The sequence below is a fragment of the Teleopsis dalmanni genome, chromosome 2 (genome assembly GCF_002237135.1).
Source record: "Teleopsis dalmanni isolate 2A chromosome 2, ASM223713v2, whole genome shotgun sequence".
NCBI lineage: Eukaryota > Metazoa > Arthropoda > Insecta > Diptera > Diopsidae > Teleopsis > Teleopsis dalmanni.
Genome location: NC_051847.1, coordinates 134,131,611 through 134,150,118, shown reverse-complemented (window position 1 = coordinate 134,150,118; position 18,508 = coordinate 134,131,611). Strand labels below are relative to the sequence as shown.

The 18,508-nt window shown below is 29.3% G+C and overlaps 2 protein-coding genes across 2 annotated transcripts in view; both read left to right on the top strand.

Moving 5' to 3' along the window:
* Positions 1-18,508, top strand: part of LOC119675745 (acetylcholine receptor subunit alpha-like 1) — a 257,042-nt gene that overhangs the window by 144,317 nt on the left and 94,217 nt on the right. The gene's annotated exons all lie outside the window — the stretch shown is intronic.
* LOC119675746 (protein GVQW3-like) overlaps positions 13,232-18,508 on the top strand; it is a 47,870-nt gene continuing 42,593 nt past the window's right edge. The window contains exon 1 of the mRNA XM_038086951.1: positions 13,232-13,330. Within this exon, the coding sequence (XP_037942879.1) occupies positions 13,232-13,330 (99 nt within the window). The remainder of the gene's footprint in view (positions 13,331-18,508) is intronic.

Genomic DNA, 18,508 nt, shown 5'->3' with positions numbered 1-18,508 from the left:
TTTTTCCGCAAAATCGATATCATCATTTCAAAATCTTGAAAAGTAGTGAATTATATTGAGGAAGGTCAGCTAAACAGATTAGGTACAAAGTGATCCAAGAATAATTTTTTGTGAAACATTTCCATTAATATCATATCAATTAAGGTTTATGTTCGATGTTATACATTCGAACCGTTATATACGCCTGAAAAAGTTGTAGGTATGTTAACGATGTACTTGAAAAACATATTGCAATATATTTTTTATCTTCTTAAATTCTGAATAAAGATATTTTCCAGGATTTGATATCATTTTTATCGAAGAAAATGTTCTGAACTTTAGCAAAAACATATTAAAAATGATGACGAAAAACCAAATTGTCTTATTTAGTAGTTGCTTAAACAATTTTTCTATTAATGCAAAATATTCTAAATTAAAATTCATTTTAATAAAAAATTAAAATGTTACAGGATTTAATACGTGAAAAAAATTGCAATATAATTATTAAATCGTTTAGTGTAGTAGGCTGACTAAATTTATTGCGAACATATAAAATTCAGTTGGCAGTTACTGCCGATATACTTTAACACCATGATAAGCAGTTTTACAGTTTTCCAACTACTTAATTCAACATAATTTTTCTGTTTTAGGTTTTGCTTTTACTTCCGCTAAAGCTTTGAATTCAGCCATTATTAGCTAAAAATTTTGCGTAAATCTTTAAAATTAAATACAGAATTTTAATATGACTGTCATTTTTAAGGATTGTATATATTTTTATGCACCTCGAACATTTAAGTTTACGAAATATTGTAGTATTCCCATCTCCTACTTTTCACTTTTGAGCAAAAACAAATTTTCTATACATACTGTTATGCAAATTCGATTGAATTTAAACTGTTAAATATAAATAAAGACTTCTCCTTTAGAAATGCCATTATATCCTTTGACACGTAAACATTATAAGCGAAAAATTAATCAAATATTTGAAATCTCTGTTGCCTGCAATTTACATTTTCGCTTAGTAATATTTATTTATGCGCAAAAGCGTAAAATGACTTTTGCTTAAAAACTTCTATGCCATACAAAGTACAATAACTCAGATACGACAAACACAATACAATGTGACGCCCTCGTATTTAGTGTTGAAGATGAGTGCCCAAGGATCAAAGAAAAAGTCATCAAGACAATGACTTAACAACTTCAGTGACAAGTTTTGATGCTTTTTGTGTTGCTTGTTGATGATGTTGCCACTTTGCTACGAAATGCCATACTAAGTTATTTTACTTTTTTTCATCTCGTTGTTATTGTAGTTGTTTTTATTCTGTAGTGTTTCACAATTTTCACAATTTTTCCGCTTATCTCACCGCTTTCAAATATACGAGTATTTCCTTCGTTATGTCTGCTGCCGTCATATTTATGCGTTTTCAATTTAGTTAACTGAAAAGTGATACGTAAAAGTTGAATTTGATAGAAGATTAAAAAAAACCAAATCTTCAACAAAATAAGTTGCTGAAAGGGCACATAAGCCATTACGTTAAGCATCAAATTAGACGTAGACAAGTTGTTACTGATGAGCTCCTTTCAAATACGAAGTAACTTATGAACATTTGGTCAGCATGACGTATGAGCAACATTTTTAATGTCGATTAAACATTAGTAAAATAACAAATGTAATGTTAAGCTGTCAGTATTTCCTCAGCATTTTTTTATCTCTCATGCATATACTTTAGTATTGTGATTTTATTAATAAAATCATTTATGTAGTCAAATAAGCGTTTAAAAAATTCTGAGCTTAAGTAGTTATTTTCAATTAATTTTTTTGTTGTCATTTCCTTTAATATGCTTTTGCCCTGTAGCAATTATTTATTATAAATATAAGAGAAAAAGTTTTTATTTGAAGTTTTAAAGTCAAAAAAATTACTTTAAAATAATTTTTGAATATGGCTTAATTTCCTTTTAATTTCCTGCACATGCGTTTGTGCAAAAACTTATTAAACACATCCGCATTTTTTAGCTGTTGGCACATAAACGTGCCTCTGTATTGCAAAATATTTTTTGATAACAATTGTGCACAATTTGCACACAATTGCATTTTAACTGCATCCAACAAAATCCCTCAAAATACTTGAAAAACCCAATAAGAAGAGAATGCCATTATGTTGAAATTATCATAGATGCAAAACGAAACAATTACAAATACCAACACAATTGCATTCGTATCTATGCGTTTAACAGTTTTTGTAAAAATACATCCAAAGGATGTTAGTTCTATATTGGCTTCAGATTGTTGCTCCTTGAGCGCCTGCTGCGCTTAAGTATTTTTTGTGGTATGGTTGTTACTGCTTTGTAGTTATTGTACTCTGTTTGAGGTTATTGCTTGTTTGTCAACTTTTAAGCTAAAGTTTCTTAAGTAACTTAAAGTTCTCTTAAAGAAAATAAAAGAATCCCAATATAAAGTTCTTTACTTAAAACTGAATTTCTGTGTTATAACTTTTTTTATATAAAGCATATAATTTCACCAAAAATAGTGAGTGTTGTGAGTTTTAAATTTTAAATATGGAAAATATTTACACAGAGATCTCTTGTGACAGTTTTTAATACTAATAATATTTCTATTCTTCAGTTATAATGCTACAACCTCATTCTCATGCAACCTTTGGTAATACCATTCTTGTCCTTTTCGATGTAAAATATATAGATTTGAGATTAGATAAGAGCTGTTTAAGTCATGAACACAATAATAAAACAAGCAACAATGCAAATACAAAAACACACGAAAAAAGCAATAAACATTTGCAGCAAAAACGATGTTGTCTTGCATAATTGCCACTAAGGTATATGGGCAATTTTATTTGACTAAATTTTTACGGTTTATTTTACTAAAAAAATAATCTGTGTAGAATTTTAGTTCAATTGAATAAGTGCAAATGGCGCCCCAAGTGCCCCAAAATTTGGAAAATAACCATTTTTTCCATAAAATTCATCTTTGATTGTTTCCTTTGTTTGTGTCCTAATGATTTAATTTTGGCGATAACGAGACGAAGAGCATTACGATCACTAATTTTGCAACCATCAAGAACAACTATTATCTTCTGATCTAAAATTTCTACATTTGATCTTGCTCTTTTACGTAGTGTAGGTGTAACTGCCATTTCAAAATTAAACTCGGTATCTAGTTCTTTATAAATTTGATAAATTTGACATATAGCATTTTTTAATCTAATCACTTTGAATTATTTTACAGTAATGAGTTATTGCAGTTGAGAGTTCAAAAAGACGTTAAAATACCGTTATTCATACAGACAGGCGACAAAAGTATACTTTGTATTTCAATGAATAACACGAAAACACATTTATGTACATAACTATCTAGACGTTTTTAGCGAATTTAAATTTATATATTTAGCAAATTTAGTAAACAACAAACCGTTAAAACGTATTCATAGAACGTACTAAATTCAATCGGGTAATTTTAGCTAATTTTTTCATCTATTCAGTAATTATTAGAAATACAGAAAAACTTTGTATGAGTGAATTGTTTATTCAAATATAATATATTTGAATAATAATATAATAATATAATATATTTGATATATTATCGGAGATATATGCAATCAAATATGAATTTTATGGAAAAAATGGTTATTTTCCAATCTTTCCAATTGAACTAAATTTTTATAAAGATTATTTTTTTAGTAAAATGAACCGATCTGGGGGGTGTCGTGGGAAATTCTCCGACTTTCGAAAATTAATGGGACCCTAATGTATATTTGTAACTCAAGAATTGAATGGGATAAAATGAGTAAACTTTCGATGTAAATTAATAATTGCAACATAATTATTTGTATGAAGAGTATATAAGCCAGAAATCAAGTCAATTTGATTGATTAATTGGTTTAGTAAATGAAGTAAATTTTTAGTTTTTAGATTACTTTTCAGAAACTTTTTTAAATAAATTTTATTTTTAAAAGATACTGTTAGTATGTAAAGTATCAGTCAGTAATCAGTAATTAGTAATTAGTTAATTTCAAACTAATTAGTTAAGTAGTTAACTAGTAATTAGTTAAGTTTTTGAAATGTTATCTATCTTTAATCTTGATTCACCACGAAAACTACTTATCTTAAAACTGACAAATCTTGAATGCCTAAATCTATAAGGAATGTTCGATTTTCGCAAGTAAAGTACCAGTCATGATTTTTAGTAGTATTTTTCCAAATATCTTACTCATATCATAGTAATTAGTTAATTTCAAACTAACTAGTTAAGTAGTTAACTAGTACTTAGTTAAGTTTTTGAAATGTTGTCTATCTTTAATCTTGTTTCACCACGAAAACAACTTATCTGAAAACTGACAAATCTTGAATGCCTGAATCTATAAGGAATGTTCGATTTTCGCATTCAAGTAGAAGGAAACGAACCCGACAAGTCCATGAAGTCGGTTATAATCCAATCTTTAGAGGATGACAGCTCGTCAAGTGAATTAGGAAACGGCTCACGAACATTTTCAATCTTCTGCTAGACAATGATTGGTACTGACATGTGATGTGGATTACAGTTACTTTTTCATCTGTAGAGCCACAGCCCCAACAAAAGTCGTTAAAAGCAGACCAAGTAAATATCTAAGCGTGCCTACTTAGGCTAGTTCATCTACTTATCTATTTCTGATTTAGTAAACTTCAGCGTCCTATTTCTATTTTGGACCAGCGATTTGCATTGTAAAGCCTGGTTGTAAATAGAGCTTTATTGGCGATTATCTACATAGTACACATACATGTATTATGTTATATTTAATAATATAATTATTTTATTATATTAAATGAATTAATTTTATGAACAATAAGACTTAAAATATTACAAATATTGTATAAAAAATTAATATAAGTGTTCACAAAAGCCTTAAAAATAAATTAATTATAAATTAAAACCACAAAAACTTGAAAAAATTAAATATTTTTATTGAAAAAAACAATAATTAAATTTTAGTAAAAATTCTTTAATTCAACAATATTTAAATTGTCTCTCTACAATTTTTTAAATAAAAATTTTCAATGCAATTCAAATGATTTTACAAACATTAGACTGATATTGGTTTCATGTTATTCATGATGGTTTCTGTGGTTTGGTTTTTTTCAATTGTAGATACTTTATTTTTTCGATTGATTTTTTAGCGTTTTTTTTGCTAACATTGTGTATAAATGCATTTTTATTGCTTTATTATTTATTCCACAGGGAGTTTAAAGTTTTATTACATTTATCTTACATGGTTTTTACATTTTTACACATTTATCCTTGTATTCATATGAATATTTGTACGGATACAGAAGTCCTTAACTGACCAAATAACCTTTTTTAATAATTTGTAAATTCATTAAATTTTCAGTACTTTTCTATGGTTACTGGGATAGAGGAAAATTGCAAAGTTCTTGTGGTATTTACATATTTTAAATATGCAACAATATGTCCATTGTGAAGAGTTAACAAGGAAAGTAATTATTTTGTAAAGAATGTTTCTATTGAACATGACAACAACATCATAATTCGTAGAGAAAGTTTAAATAAAATCTGCACAAGAAATATTTATATTTTATACTTTTATATGTAATACAGGGTATGTAACGAATCTATGTCCAAACTTTGTTTTTAGTAACTTTTAAAGAAAATTAAATGCAATTAAATGCATTTATTTAAATAAAACTGGGTAGGTACGGTAGGTAGGTGGGTAGGTAAAGAAAGAGGAATGTTGAATTCGTCTTAATCCTTGTTGATTTCTAATTCGTGGTAATATTAAGTGGAGGGTTGAGCATTTTGTAACTAGCCTGACGCGTTGATAGGTGGAAAATAGATGAGTAGGTGAAGTAGAAGGAGGATCGAATCTTCCTTAATTAGCCAATTTCATTAGCTAATTTAACTTGATTAGCTTAATAATATAGAGTTTACAACCAACCTAATGCATTAATGGATGCAAATATTTTATCAATTTGATTTGTATCTTATACAAAGTCTGATATTTTTGTTCAAAGCACTTGGAGATTCGTTTTTATTTTCTTACCTATACGTTATTTTCATAAGTGCATTTTAGACTCATTGGTAGTAACTTTTAATAGATAACATCATTGACTTTCAATATCATGTCTTTGTAGCGTCAACATTCATTCATCACAGCAACCATAAATTCAATTTAAAGGTTTGACATTAGAAAATTTACTTAGAGAAAAAAGTAAGAAGAGATACGTTCACGTTTTTGGCTCGATAATTTGCCAGAACAGAATAAAGTAAATTCTGCATAGTATATATAGCATTTGTGCGTTTTATTCTGCTTTAGAAGAATACAAATACAAGCCATAAAAAGCTAATGTACATTCTAACTACATTGTTAGTTTCGGCTTTATCACTGTTTATAAAGCTTTATCTAGTTTTTGTTTAAAACTGCTTTCATACAATATTACTGTATATAACCCACTCTGCCTAGTCTGTTATCATACAATTTGCAAATGGGTCTATTCGTTTAGTTTCAACAGTTTGTGATTTAGATGTAAAGAAAACATTCTGTTCTGTTTTCTAACTCGCTTTATGCAATTAATTTAAAACTGTAATGTGACGGGTCTTCAGCACTTGAACGAAGATAGGATCAACCCAATATGTCATTATCATAAACTTAATTGGTCCGTAATGACTGACATATAGGCTGACAAATTATTTATAAATACTTTTGTTGAAAACAAATTTATATGCGAAAATTCACGTTAAAGTATTTATAGGTAATTATATATACTATACTTAATTATATTGTAAGTTTTTTGATTTTCAATGCTGGAGTCGTTTTAACAACGTTTAGGTATTTCAATAAATGTTTCTGTTCTATATTTCTAAACTAAAAAGGAAAAAGAAGTTTATTATGAGGTAAAGATATTGTTATCTCTGGTTATACAGTTTACTTTAGTGCGTTACAAACTATTTTCCAAAGTTAATACACCCCTTTCACGATTGTGTTAACAATATGTAAGTGACAAGTATGTGCAATGAAGAAATTAACTAAAAGTACCAAAGCATATGTTGTGAAAATATATGATACGAAAATTCCAAGTTTTAACTGGGTTTTATGTTTCACAACTACTGCTCTCAACTTACATAAAACACATAAAATTTGCATTAAAATCATTAAAATAATGTACACGGTATTTTACTTTAATTGAAACTTCCCAGGAACTCTTGATTCTTTAATAAACTTACTAAATGCTAAAAGTCAGACAATTTTGAAACACATAAAAAACATATTAAATGCTGGGAAACAGTAAAAAAACTGAAATTTATAAGAACTGAAAGCAATTTTCATTTGGCTTCTGGCTAAAATGCTTGCTAATGTTTAGTTCTTTATTCCACACGATGAATTTTTTAAAAAGGACCTTGTTTGCAATTTGTTTCGGTCGCATTTTTTCTGGTAGTTTGATGGTACAAAGTAAATTTTTTCCATTTCACTCTAATATTAAACCCCATTTCGAAATCATTTTAAATGTCAAATCATTTTAAAATAGTATTTTCCTACTGTTTGTATAGTCGTGTATACACCAAATGGTTGGCAACGTTTACGGCCTTGTTTGCAACTTAGTTGTGTTTGATATGCACACCTACAAAACAGCTGCACAAACAGTGGACATAAATAAAAAGGCTGAAAGGATAAATGCAGTGCATTAGGAGTGTATGAACAGCAGTGGCTAAATGGAAGGAAGGTGATCAGTTTTGATTGCAACTTATAGGTAGCCTGGCTTCACCTAAACGAGCTCAAGGTTAGCCAATGTGTTTTCATGCAGAATATATTGCGTTTAGTTTTCCAAACGACAGTAATGTGAAGGGGCTTTATTTTAATAGTTCATTTCTATTTGTATTTATTTAAATAGAATATAATTTTTTATTTGCAAGTTTAGTATATTTTAAGTATAGTTACTTCGAAAACAAATACAGCGAATTACTGATATACCACTATATGGGTTTCTCATTGTTAGTAGCAGACACTTGAGAAATTATTAAAAATTAACGTTACTTAATCCAGAACTAAATCTTTCTAATTTAAACTTGCAACTTACAATAGTAAAATTCTGATACTTGTAGTAAGCAAGCAAAACAATCAAAAACCCAAATAGTTAAACTAGAGATAATATCTTACAGTGGGTTAAATAAATCAGTAACAAAATTCTGGCATTGGTTTCTTAAATGTGCTTTCTTATCATTAGTAGTCAACACTTGTTACTAGTAAACACTTGAAAAAGAATCAACAATCTGTCTGCTTATGTATAGTAGGCCATAACAACTAAACAATTGCTAACAGTGCAAAGCCAAACTGATTATTATATTCTCCAAGTGTCTTTAAACAAACATCTTTATTAGTTCTGATTGTGTGGCAATACCATTCCATGGGACGCTTCTAGACTCCCACCTCCCTTGTCTGTACTGTCCTATGTTAGGTCAGATCAAATATAAAGATCAAAGTATATTTTTCTAAGCCGTCGAAATGTAGACGCATGTATGAGTTTTAGTAAGATTCTGTTAGCCAGGGCTGTTTAAAGCATGGTCCATGGGCATCATGTGGCCCGCGACTTGTTTTTAATCTACCATAATTAGGCAAATTTTTCTGTGTTATATTTTCGTTACATTACTTTATTTTATTTTTATGGCATCATAAATAAAAAAATTAAAATGTTTTAACGTTTTGACGTAAATTTACTTAATTGACAAAGACTTTAGTATACTTTCTTTGTACAACTGGTTTAAAAAACTCGTATGCAGTGCCATAAATCATTACATTAAATATAAAATATTATAAGTATGGCCACAACTAAACTTAATACCTAAAATAAAATTGATAAAATTGTAAAAGATAAATTAAAGAAGAACCAATAAATTTAATATTATCGCCCGATGTTAATTTTTCTCCAAAAAGATTATATTATGAACGTATGTATTTATTTCTGCGGCCCTGTAACCTATGCAAATTTGACCTCGATCTTATCTAGTCTGGACAGCTCTGCTGTAAGCAATACCTTGAATATAAATAGCTTTGTAGGCTTTGTTTGTTATCAGTAGCTGCATGCTGATTTCTTCAACCATATTTTTATTATTAAGAGGGGATGTACCCTGATTATTTCAACATCTCTATGTGTGCTTATCGTAGACGATGTCATCTAGTTATTTTGTCGTTCCTTCATGAATGTAGAACCATATTCTTTGTGCTGTTGTTATTTCACTGAGCGATAAAATCACGAAGTTTTTAAACTACTTTGTATAGTTTTTGATAATATTTGTTTCATTCAAAGAAAAGCAATTTTCAGTTTAAAAGGATATTTTTATATATTTTATATATATCTTCTTCTTTTTATTTGGCACTACAGTCCAGTATGAACCTTGGCCTCCCTTACGATCTGCCTCCATCTGTCCCTATCTTCTGCTACTCTCTTCCAGTTCAGTACTCCAATCGTTCTTGCATCACCATACACATTCTCATCTCATCTTGTTCTTTTCCTACCTCTATTCCTGATTGTCATCGGCTTTGCGTTGAATATGCTGTTCGGCTTTCTCTCCGACGCCATTCTAATTAAATGAGCAGCCCATTGTAACCTTTGCGACTTAATGTATATATATGTTATATCAAATCATATAGCAAATCATTGCAAATATATATATATGTATATACTTGCAATGATTTGCAAGTATTTTATGTAAGAACATAAATTTTATGTAAAACACTTATTTAATTTCTAAACTTCAGCTGGTGTTCAGAAAATTTTGGTAAAGGCTTTTATCAATTACAAAATTCAGTTTATGTTAAAAATCTACTTTCATGTCCTTATGCTAAAAAGGATACTAAAACGTTTTCCCTTAAATTGTTTAGCCACATGCAAGTGAATATGTAAGTGAAAATGTGTTCGCACTAAAACGTTTCGATTACACTTAACTCCTTTGCCGTATTTGGGTCCTACGTCCTGCAGCCTGTAGCCTGCATTCGCCACCAACACACGAATACATCCACCATATGTTTTAACTGAATTCATCAGTTGCAAGCATTCATGCATGTTGTATGCATGCATTCATTCATTCACTCATTCATTCGTTCATTCATTCAAGCAGTTCAAGGTGGATTTGCACTGAAACGTATATAAATTTCACTTTCTTAAAAATTTTACTTCAATTTATATAAAATTCATGCCACTTAAAATCATTGCAAGTAATTGAAAATTTCTCAAATTCCTTACTTGCAATTTATATTAATCTCTCTTCTGGTTTTTCTGATCAATTTTTACATTCTAAATTTAAAATGTTTGTAGATATAAATGTGGATTTAAATATGGCACTATATTACATTTCATTATGTACAAAAAATATGCAAAAATACTTCTTTTTTATTTTGGATATACTACACTATACCTATATCTCTCTATGACTGTTATTATAGGCAGAATTTGTGGTTATGAAGATGGAACTCTTAAATGATTGCTTTAAGTTGGATTAGGTGCGCTTTATATTCTACATTTATTAATGGCTAAATTGGACTGTTCCAAAATTTTAATTGCCAGAATTTTTAAACTAATATTTATATGAATACCATATATAACTTAATAATAGTTTGTAAATGTTTATTGTTTATTTGTTTGAAAAACATTTACTTTTTCCTTTCTTGAAAAAATTCTTCAGCGATCGCTTTCCGTTTGTATTTTTTAAATCATTGAATGCCTATTACGGAGAAGTTTTAGGTGTCTTAATGCTTATGGGTGACATAATTTGCGCCCATGATTCTGATGGTCACTCAAAACCTTTGCCAACTAATAATGGCGACGTAAAAGATCACATACCACACTTCATATTAATGGCATAGTGGTATTTAAAGTCGTCCAACTGGTGACATCTGGTACCAAATGACGTTTGGTAGTAGAACATATTTTCAGAAGACACTATTAAAACTTTACAGATTTTTGATATACTCGAGAAGACTCTTCTTTGAAGACTCTAGCCTATTAGCCTATTCTTTGAGTTGATTTTTTAAAAAACACGAAATTAAATCGAAGAATTTATTTGAAAAAAAAAACTCAGTTTCAAATAAAAAATATGACGTTCTAAAAAGTTGCAGTTTATTTTATTTTATTTATTTTATTTAATAATGCGTTAAGGCGAAAAACACTCTTTTGTTGCATCATCTGAGAACTAACTTCAAAACTAACAAAAATAAAGAGATAAATAATGTATACATAATAAATAACAATTTACAAATTATTAAATAATAAAGCATAAAAGATTATAAAACAAAAAATAAGAGAGAAAAAAAATCAAATCAAAATAAAAAAATTTAGTATTAAAAATTAGAACAAATAACTAAATATTGCAAACAGAAAAGATACGAGTATAAAAAAAAATAATAATAAATAATTAAGAAATAGAATTTAGTGTCAGATATCAAGTGGTGATATCAAGATAATGTATTAATTCGTAGTTTTTTGAAAGCTTCTACTCTACTTGTGTTTCTGGTTGTACATGAAAGCGAATTCCATACTCTGACAGAATGGATAAAAAGAAAACTTGTGAAAACAAGTTAAATCTAAGAATAATAAATAAAAGAGATCTATTGGATCGTGATTCTTGCAGACAATTAAAAAGGTATTCAGGGAATTTAGCATTAACCAATTTGAACAGTAACTAACAGACCCGAATCTTCATAAATTGTTCAATGTCGCAACCTAAGATTGCATTCCTGAAATTACCCAGGTAATCAAATCTTCTGAGACCGTAAACATATCGCGTCATGGAATTGATTAAGCATAATTTAGAATAAAGTAAAGAGGAAAACATAATAAGAGGAATTATTAACTGTTTTACCAAAAATAAACGAGTAACAACAGGGGTATAACTAGGTGGTCCAGTTCAAATGGATTTTAACCTGGTTAAACAAATTTACATATATCTAAAATCTTTTTATATCTAAAAAGATTCTAATTTTAAGTTATTTTTAACTTCATTTCTCGATATGAGGACTATATTAATCATTAATTTTTTTATATCATTTAAAAAATCGGATTTTTCTGGTTTACGAAAAATTCAATAGTTGCCGAAATAAATATTAAATTAAATTTTAAAGAATTTTTTATATTTATTTGTTTTTATTTCTATTATTAGCTTCTTAAAATTATTAGGTAGCGTCACTTCAGGTTTTTTATTTACAGATCGGTTTGAGATTGGTAGTGGATAAATATATATGCAACACACCTACTTGAGTTTTATCTAAACATCAAAATACCTCGATATATTTCACATTTACTATTTTTCAGGAATACACATAATACAGTTTTTGGTAAATAGTATTGATAATCTCTGCAATTCCTTTGCTGTCAATTGTAGGAAAGGAATTATGAAAGTTGGTCTCTCTCAGAGATACGTACTCTTATTTTGGTAATTAACATAACAGTGAAAACTGACTGAAAATATAAATATTTCTAATTTTCATTAATAAAATGTTACTATCCAGCGAGCGTATTTGCGTGATAATAAATGGTATCCATTTTTAGTCTGATATTTTATACAGAATAGCCTTTGTATCGAATTGATAGATACTAATGTAATGTAAGTTACTTTAATGGATTGCTCAAAATTAAAACATCATTGCATAAATTGAAGTCGTGAATCATAATGCCTGGTCATGGCTTACTAATAGGTAGAACTAAAAGACAACACATGTTGAATAGTAACCACAGAGCAAACACTAGCACAAGTGGAAATACGAAATTTCAATTATAAATTCATATAGATAGTACTAAAATACTTAACTATTGTAGTTCTAAGTAAATTCTTGAATTATATCTGGAATCGTTTTTTCAAAATTTATCAAACAAATGTGTTCATATCAAGTTATTTACTTTTTCGTAATTTAATTTTTATCAACCCGAATGTCTCGGAACACTTTCAAGCAATGTAAACAGTTCAACGCTTTTGCTTCCAGAAATCCTTAGGATAAGCATTAAGGTAACTAAAAAGCAATCAAAAAAGTAAACGAAAAGAAAATGGCGGTTGCATTGCATATTGAACTGTATTGAACAAACAAGAAACTGCCATTTCCGTTTGGAAGACCGAGTAAATAAAAAAAAAAAGAAACAAAAATAAAAAATAAAATAATATAAAACCAAAAGAATATATGGGAAAAAGAAAAAAATGACTAAGAACGGATATAGCCGTATACTTTGCAGGATGCGCAATAGTAAAATGAAGTAACACGAAATGCCAATGAGAGCGGAAGTAACTCCCGATGATGATGATGATGATGCAGATGACGTTGATGACGATGACGATTCTGGTGCTACTGCTACTGGTGTTGGTGTTGGTGATGAATCTGAAAAATGTCATTTTTGCTGTATTCATAGATGTTGGCAGTCTGGCTGGTAGTGCTTCTTTTTTACCCTCCATATACGAGTGCTTGGTATTACGCTTGCATAAATAGCACGGAAGCATATTTATTTCAATGAGGTGTACGAAGATACTTCATAATGCAGTGAATTTATTTTTAATATTTATGCCACTTTGCAATGCTCAAGTTTAAATTCTTATGTATTTCAATTTTGAAACGCACAAGATAATTTATGATTTCTCATTTTTGTTTTTGGTACTTATTTGCTAAACTTATATGTAGCTTAAAGTGGTTTTTGCTTAAGCATTATGTAAAACAGTTCATAGTTAAGAGGAGAATTTATGAGACCATTTAACAATTGCCTGCCTGCCTGCTCATATACGCCTGAAATTGCCACTCCAACGAGCCGGTCTTATCGCTGTCCTGGCGAATGGCGAGCAACCATTCATCCCATCCTTTCCAAACGGTATAATGTAAATTTCAGTTGTTGTTGTTTAAGTTGATTTTCTTGGTAATATTTTTTACATTTAGTTTTTTTTTACTTATTATTTCTAATACATTTTTGTGATTTTATCTGGCGAAAAAAAGAATTTATTTCAGCATTACACGTTATCTGCAAATGTTTTCGACATTCAAGTGGACTTCAAAAATGCAAAACATATTTTTTTGTAATTTTTTTCTTTTCGGCATTGTTTTTGTCATTTTTTCTGCCAAATCTTATCAAATTTTATTTAAGCTTAATGCAGGGTTTTAATGTAGGGTATTATGTACTTTAAATGATTTGTGAATTTAAATTTATATTCAATTTAACATTGTTTCATTCGCATTTCGCCTGCTAGTCCTAAAATGCCTGTCTGAGACGAGCTGAAATGGTGAAGTGTTATTTTCTTATCGAGTGCGGTTAATTTATAAAATTCCAAAAAGTAATTCATTAATGTCATTAATTTAAGTGGCTTTACGTTTTTGTTTTTTTATTTTTTGGTACGAAAATATTTAATTAGTTTCATTTTTTTAAAAAGCGTTAAGAGAAAATATGCTACGAAATGAAGTGAAGAATTAAAAGTATTCAATTAATAAAAATAATTAAATGAATTGGTGAACTAAGCAATACGAATGATTTAATTTCTGAATCATATATCTTAAATTTTTTTCAAATTGAAAAAAAATGTCGGTAAGATTATAAATAAATTAATATAATTCCTTAGCAACAGATGTGCACTTCAGCTCACATTTAGTGACACTTCAAAGAAAGAATTTACAATGCCTTATTATGAAAAAGAAATTTTCCTGAAGCCTTATAAATTATTATTTCATTCTAATGAAAAAATACAATAAAACTTAAATTAATTAAAGCATTTTCTAAGGAAAACTGTAAATAAATTAATGAGAATACCTGTTAGCGGTATATATGTACAGAAATAAACTTTCTCCAAACTGACTGCAAATTTTTCTGTATCTCATAAAGTCCTTCTTGCGATACCAAAAGATAGCTGACATTTTATAGAATATAAGCTATTTCACTATGTTTGTATTTATACTTGCGTTGTATAATTTTATGCTGCAAACAATATAATGAATAAATAATGTTAAGAAATACAAATTTTTTCTGCCAAAAAATCGATTTTACATCAATATAATCTCCTTCAAGGGTAATACAATCATTCCAACGCTCCTCTAATTTCTCGATGTCGTGCTCGTTGAAGGATTTGTCTTTTACCTCAAAATAAGCTTTAGTTTCGGCAATTACTTTTTCATTTGAGATATATTTCATACCGGCGAGCATATTTTTGAGATCAGCGAATAGCCAGCAGTCGCTGGGGGCCAGATCTGAACTATATGGTTGATGAGGAAGCAATTCGAAGTGTGAAAATACTGAAGCCATAACCTGACTGGCTGTTGTGTCTTTGGACAATTCGGACGTACTTCACCGGCTGTAGTCCATTCAGATGATGATCGTTTTGATTCCGGAGTGAAGTGATGGATCCATGTTTCATCCATTGTCACATATCGAAGCGAAAAATCTGATTTATTACGTGTAAACATGGCCAAACACTGCTCTGAATCATCAACACGTTGGTGTTTTTGATCGACTGTGAGTAAACGCGGCAACAACTTTGAAAAGAGCTTTCTAATGGTCAAATGTTCATGCATAATTGTAAACACATTGCCTTCTGATATCTTTACGGTCTCAGCTATATCATGCAATTTTAATTTACGATCAGATATAACCAATTTCTGCATTTTTTTGATGTTTTCCGTTCTGGTTGTCCTCAATCGGACACTATCATCGGTGTGTGTATGACCACGTTTAAATTCATCAAACCAATAACAAATGGTTCTTTACGACGGAGCAGAGTCCGGATAACACTTTTAAAGCCATTGCTGAGCTTGTACAGTAATTTTTTTCATCAAGAAGCAATGATAAATTAACACACGAAATTGTTTTGAATATTATTGTTTTGAAAATAACAAAAGTAGCTTCACTTAAATAGCTCTAACTTTTTTCTGACTAATCAAAATGCCATGAAATTTTACACATAGTCTTTTGAAGGTTGATACTTCATAAACGTCATATGGATTTGACAATGGCAGCGCCATCTGTGTGTCAGTCACACGATTTATTAAATGACATAACTAAATTTTAAATGCAGAAAAACTACAGAAATACTTCAACCTAAGTCAATGTAAGTAAGTCAACGTTAGTCAAAATTTCCAACGTAAGTCAAAAGCCGATATTTCGATTATTTTCTTTTAAAAATTTATTTCTCATTTAACAATATGATATAAAAATATCATGATAGTTTAAACAAAATTTTTCTGGAAATAAACTAATTTTTTTACTATATAGCCGTTATTATTTATGACGTCTTACCATTATTCGAGTATGTTTATAATTTCATAGGTGTAGAAACTCTGTAGTTTATTGGTGTAAAACTTGACCAAGTGAATTCTAGTGACTAGTGACTTCGTTCTACCAATTTTGTATCAGTAAGAGAGTCTTGTAAAGACCGAACAAATAGTAATCAGATGTCACAAATTTCGCGTTGTATGGTGAATGCAGCAAAACTTCCCAAACAAGTTCACTGAAATTGTTTTGATTCATCAAAAATGTGTGTGGCGTAGCATTGTTATAATGTAATACAGCGCCTTTTGTGCTGGTCAATTCTGGTCGCCTTTCTTTAATTATTTCGTTCCAGTGAATGAGTTGTAAACAGTAGAGCACCAAATTAGCTTTTAGACTATGTTAGAGCAAGTTGTATTAAATAATACTCTTCAAATCCTACCAAATAGTTAATATAATCTTATTTGCCATCAATTCAGGCATTGAAGTCGCTAATGGAGAGTCATCGGTCTTTGATTATGATCGCTTACATTCCATATTCCATATTTGAAATTGTTTCTATTTCGTTCGACTCCAACGGTGTTTCACTGATAGTAATCTGGTAAAAGCTTATTTTTTTGCATTATTGCATATAGTATTTAAATATTAAATGTCTTTGAGTAGCCTACTGATGTTTAGTGGCTCTAGTATCTTCTGATAGATAGCGTGCAGGTCCTGCTCTACAAGTTGCGAAATTTTAGTCGCATTTTTTGTGACTGTCCAATCAGGGCGAGGTGCTACTTTAATATATTTTAGCTAATATGATTTTTTACACGAATGACAAATTGCATAACTTCCTTCATAAAAAAAATAGCTTGATATATCATCTTCCAAACATATGTTTGTTTAACAAAATCGGATTAGTATTGCTAGATATATAGTATGGATACCAACATCATAGAGTGACAAAAAACTGCGGGTATATAAAATAATATTAGAACCACTTCAAAATATTTGATTGAAAATACATTAATATTAAAATTGCAATTAAGCGTTTGTAATTTCTTTGCTCTGGCGACTCCATCATTGGTCTAGATCAGAGATCAGTAAAAATAGACATGGACATTTTTTGGAGCGCATGTATTTGTGTGTTACAAAAATACACATTGGAAAATAAGTGAACAAATAACAATTAATCCAGTCTCAATCAGACTTCTATGTGAAAGCGAGAATTTATATCTATTTATATATATTTATATAAATAAAATAAGAAAGCCTAAAATATTATCATTTAAAATTCAGAGAAGAAGTTCAGTTTAAAGTTCAGAGAAGTCATGTTTATATTTTATTATAAGATCGCATAAAAAAGATTTAGCCTTAATTGTATGAGATGAGCTCAAAATTTGTTATTCAAAATTGTATGTCCAAAACCGGGGCCCTGTTTATAACTCGTAAACACAGGCAGCATTCACTGAGAGTGAGAGTTGGTGACATTGCGACTAATTAGAAGGACTCTTATCAGCTTACAGACCCGAATAATTAAACGCATTTATTTAAAAATGTTGGCAAATATTTCGTTTTGCCAACATTTTTAAATAAATGCGTTTAATTGTTCGGGTCTGTAAGCTGATAAGAATCTAAATACAAACAAAAATTTAAACAGACGATAAACTACATCATATTAATTAGAAGGACACCATCAAACATCTGGTCTAATCTCAAAATAATCATTAGATGCACGAGGCGGTACGCAGATCTTATATCAGGCATTGAATAATCATGAAGCTTTTGAAGAATACATAAATTAGTCAGCGAGTAGGGTAAGACTCTGCACAAACCCTCCAGCTATCAAAGAGTAAAAGTGCTAACTCGGTAAAGGTTCATCAGAAGATAAGTATTATAAAATTGTCTATGGAATAAAACGTATTAGAATCATTTCCCAAAATTGCGTGTTTTTCTAATTCAAACCCTACACCCTTTATAAAAGCATGCTTAATAATTTTAAAACTTCAAAACTGCGAACTTATAGCTAATAGCTTTCTAACTTAGCTAAGGAAGCTGATGGATAAACTACATAATAAAGTAAAGTAAGCAATATAGCTCTTTAGTTAAAAATTTTAATACAAACTAATGTAATTGTTTATACCCAGAAAAAACTGAGGGTATTGCCAATATTTAAGTGTGCAAGCCATTAGCTAATAAAATTTTGTTGCAAGCTATTAAGATCTATTTTTAAAATAAAAATACGAACACAAAAAAATCTTGTCGTATAAGTTCAAGAAAATTCTAAGCAATTTAAAAAAAAAAAAACTTTGACAATGAGTAATTT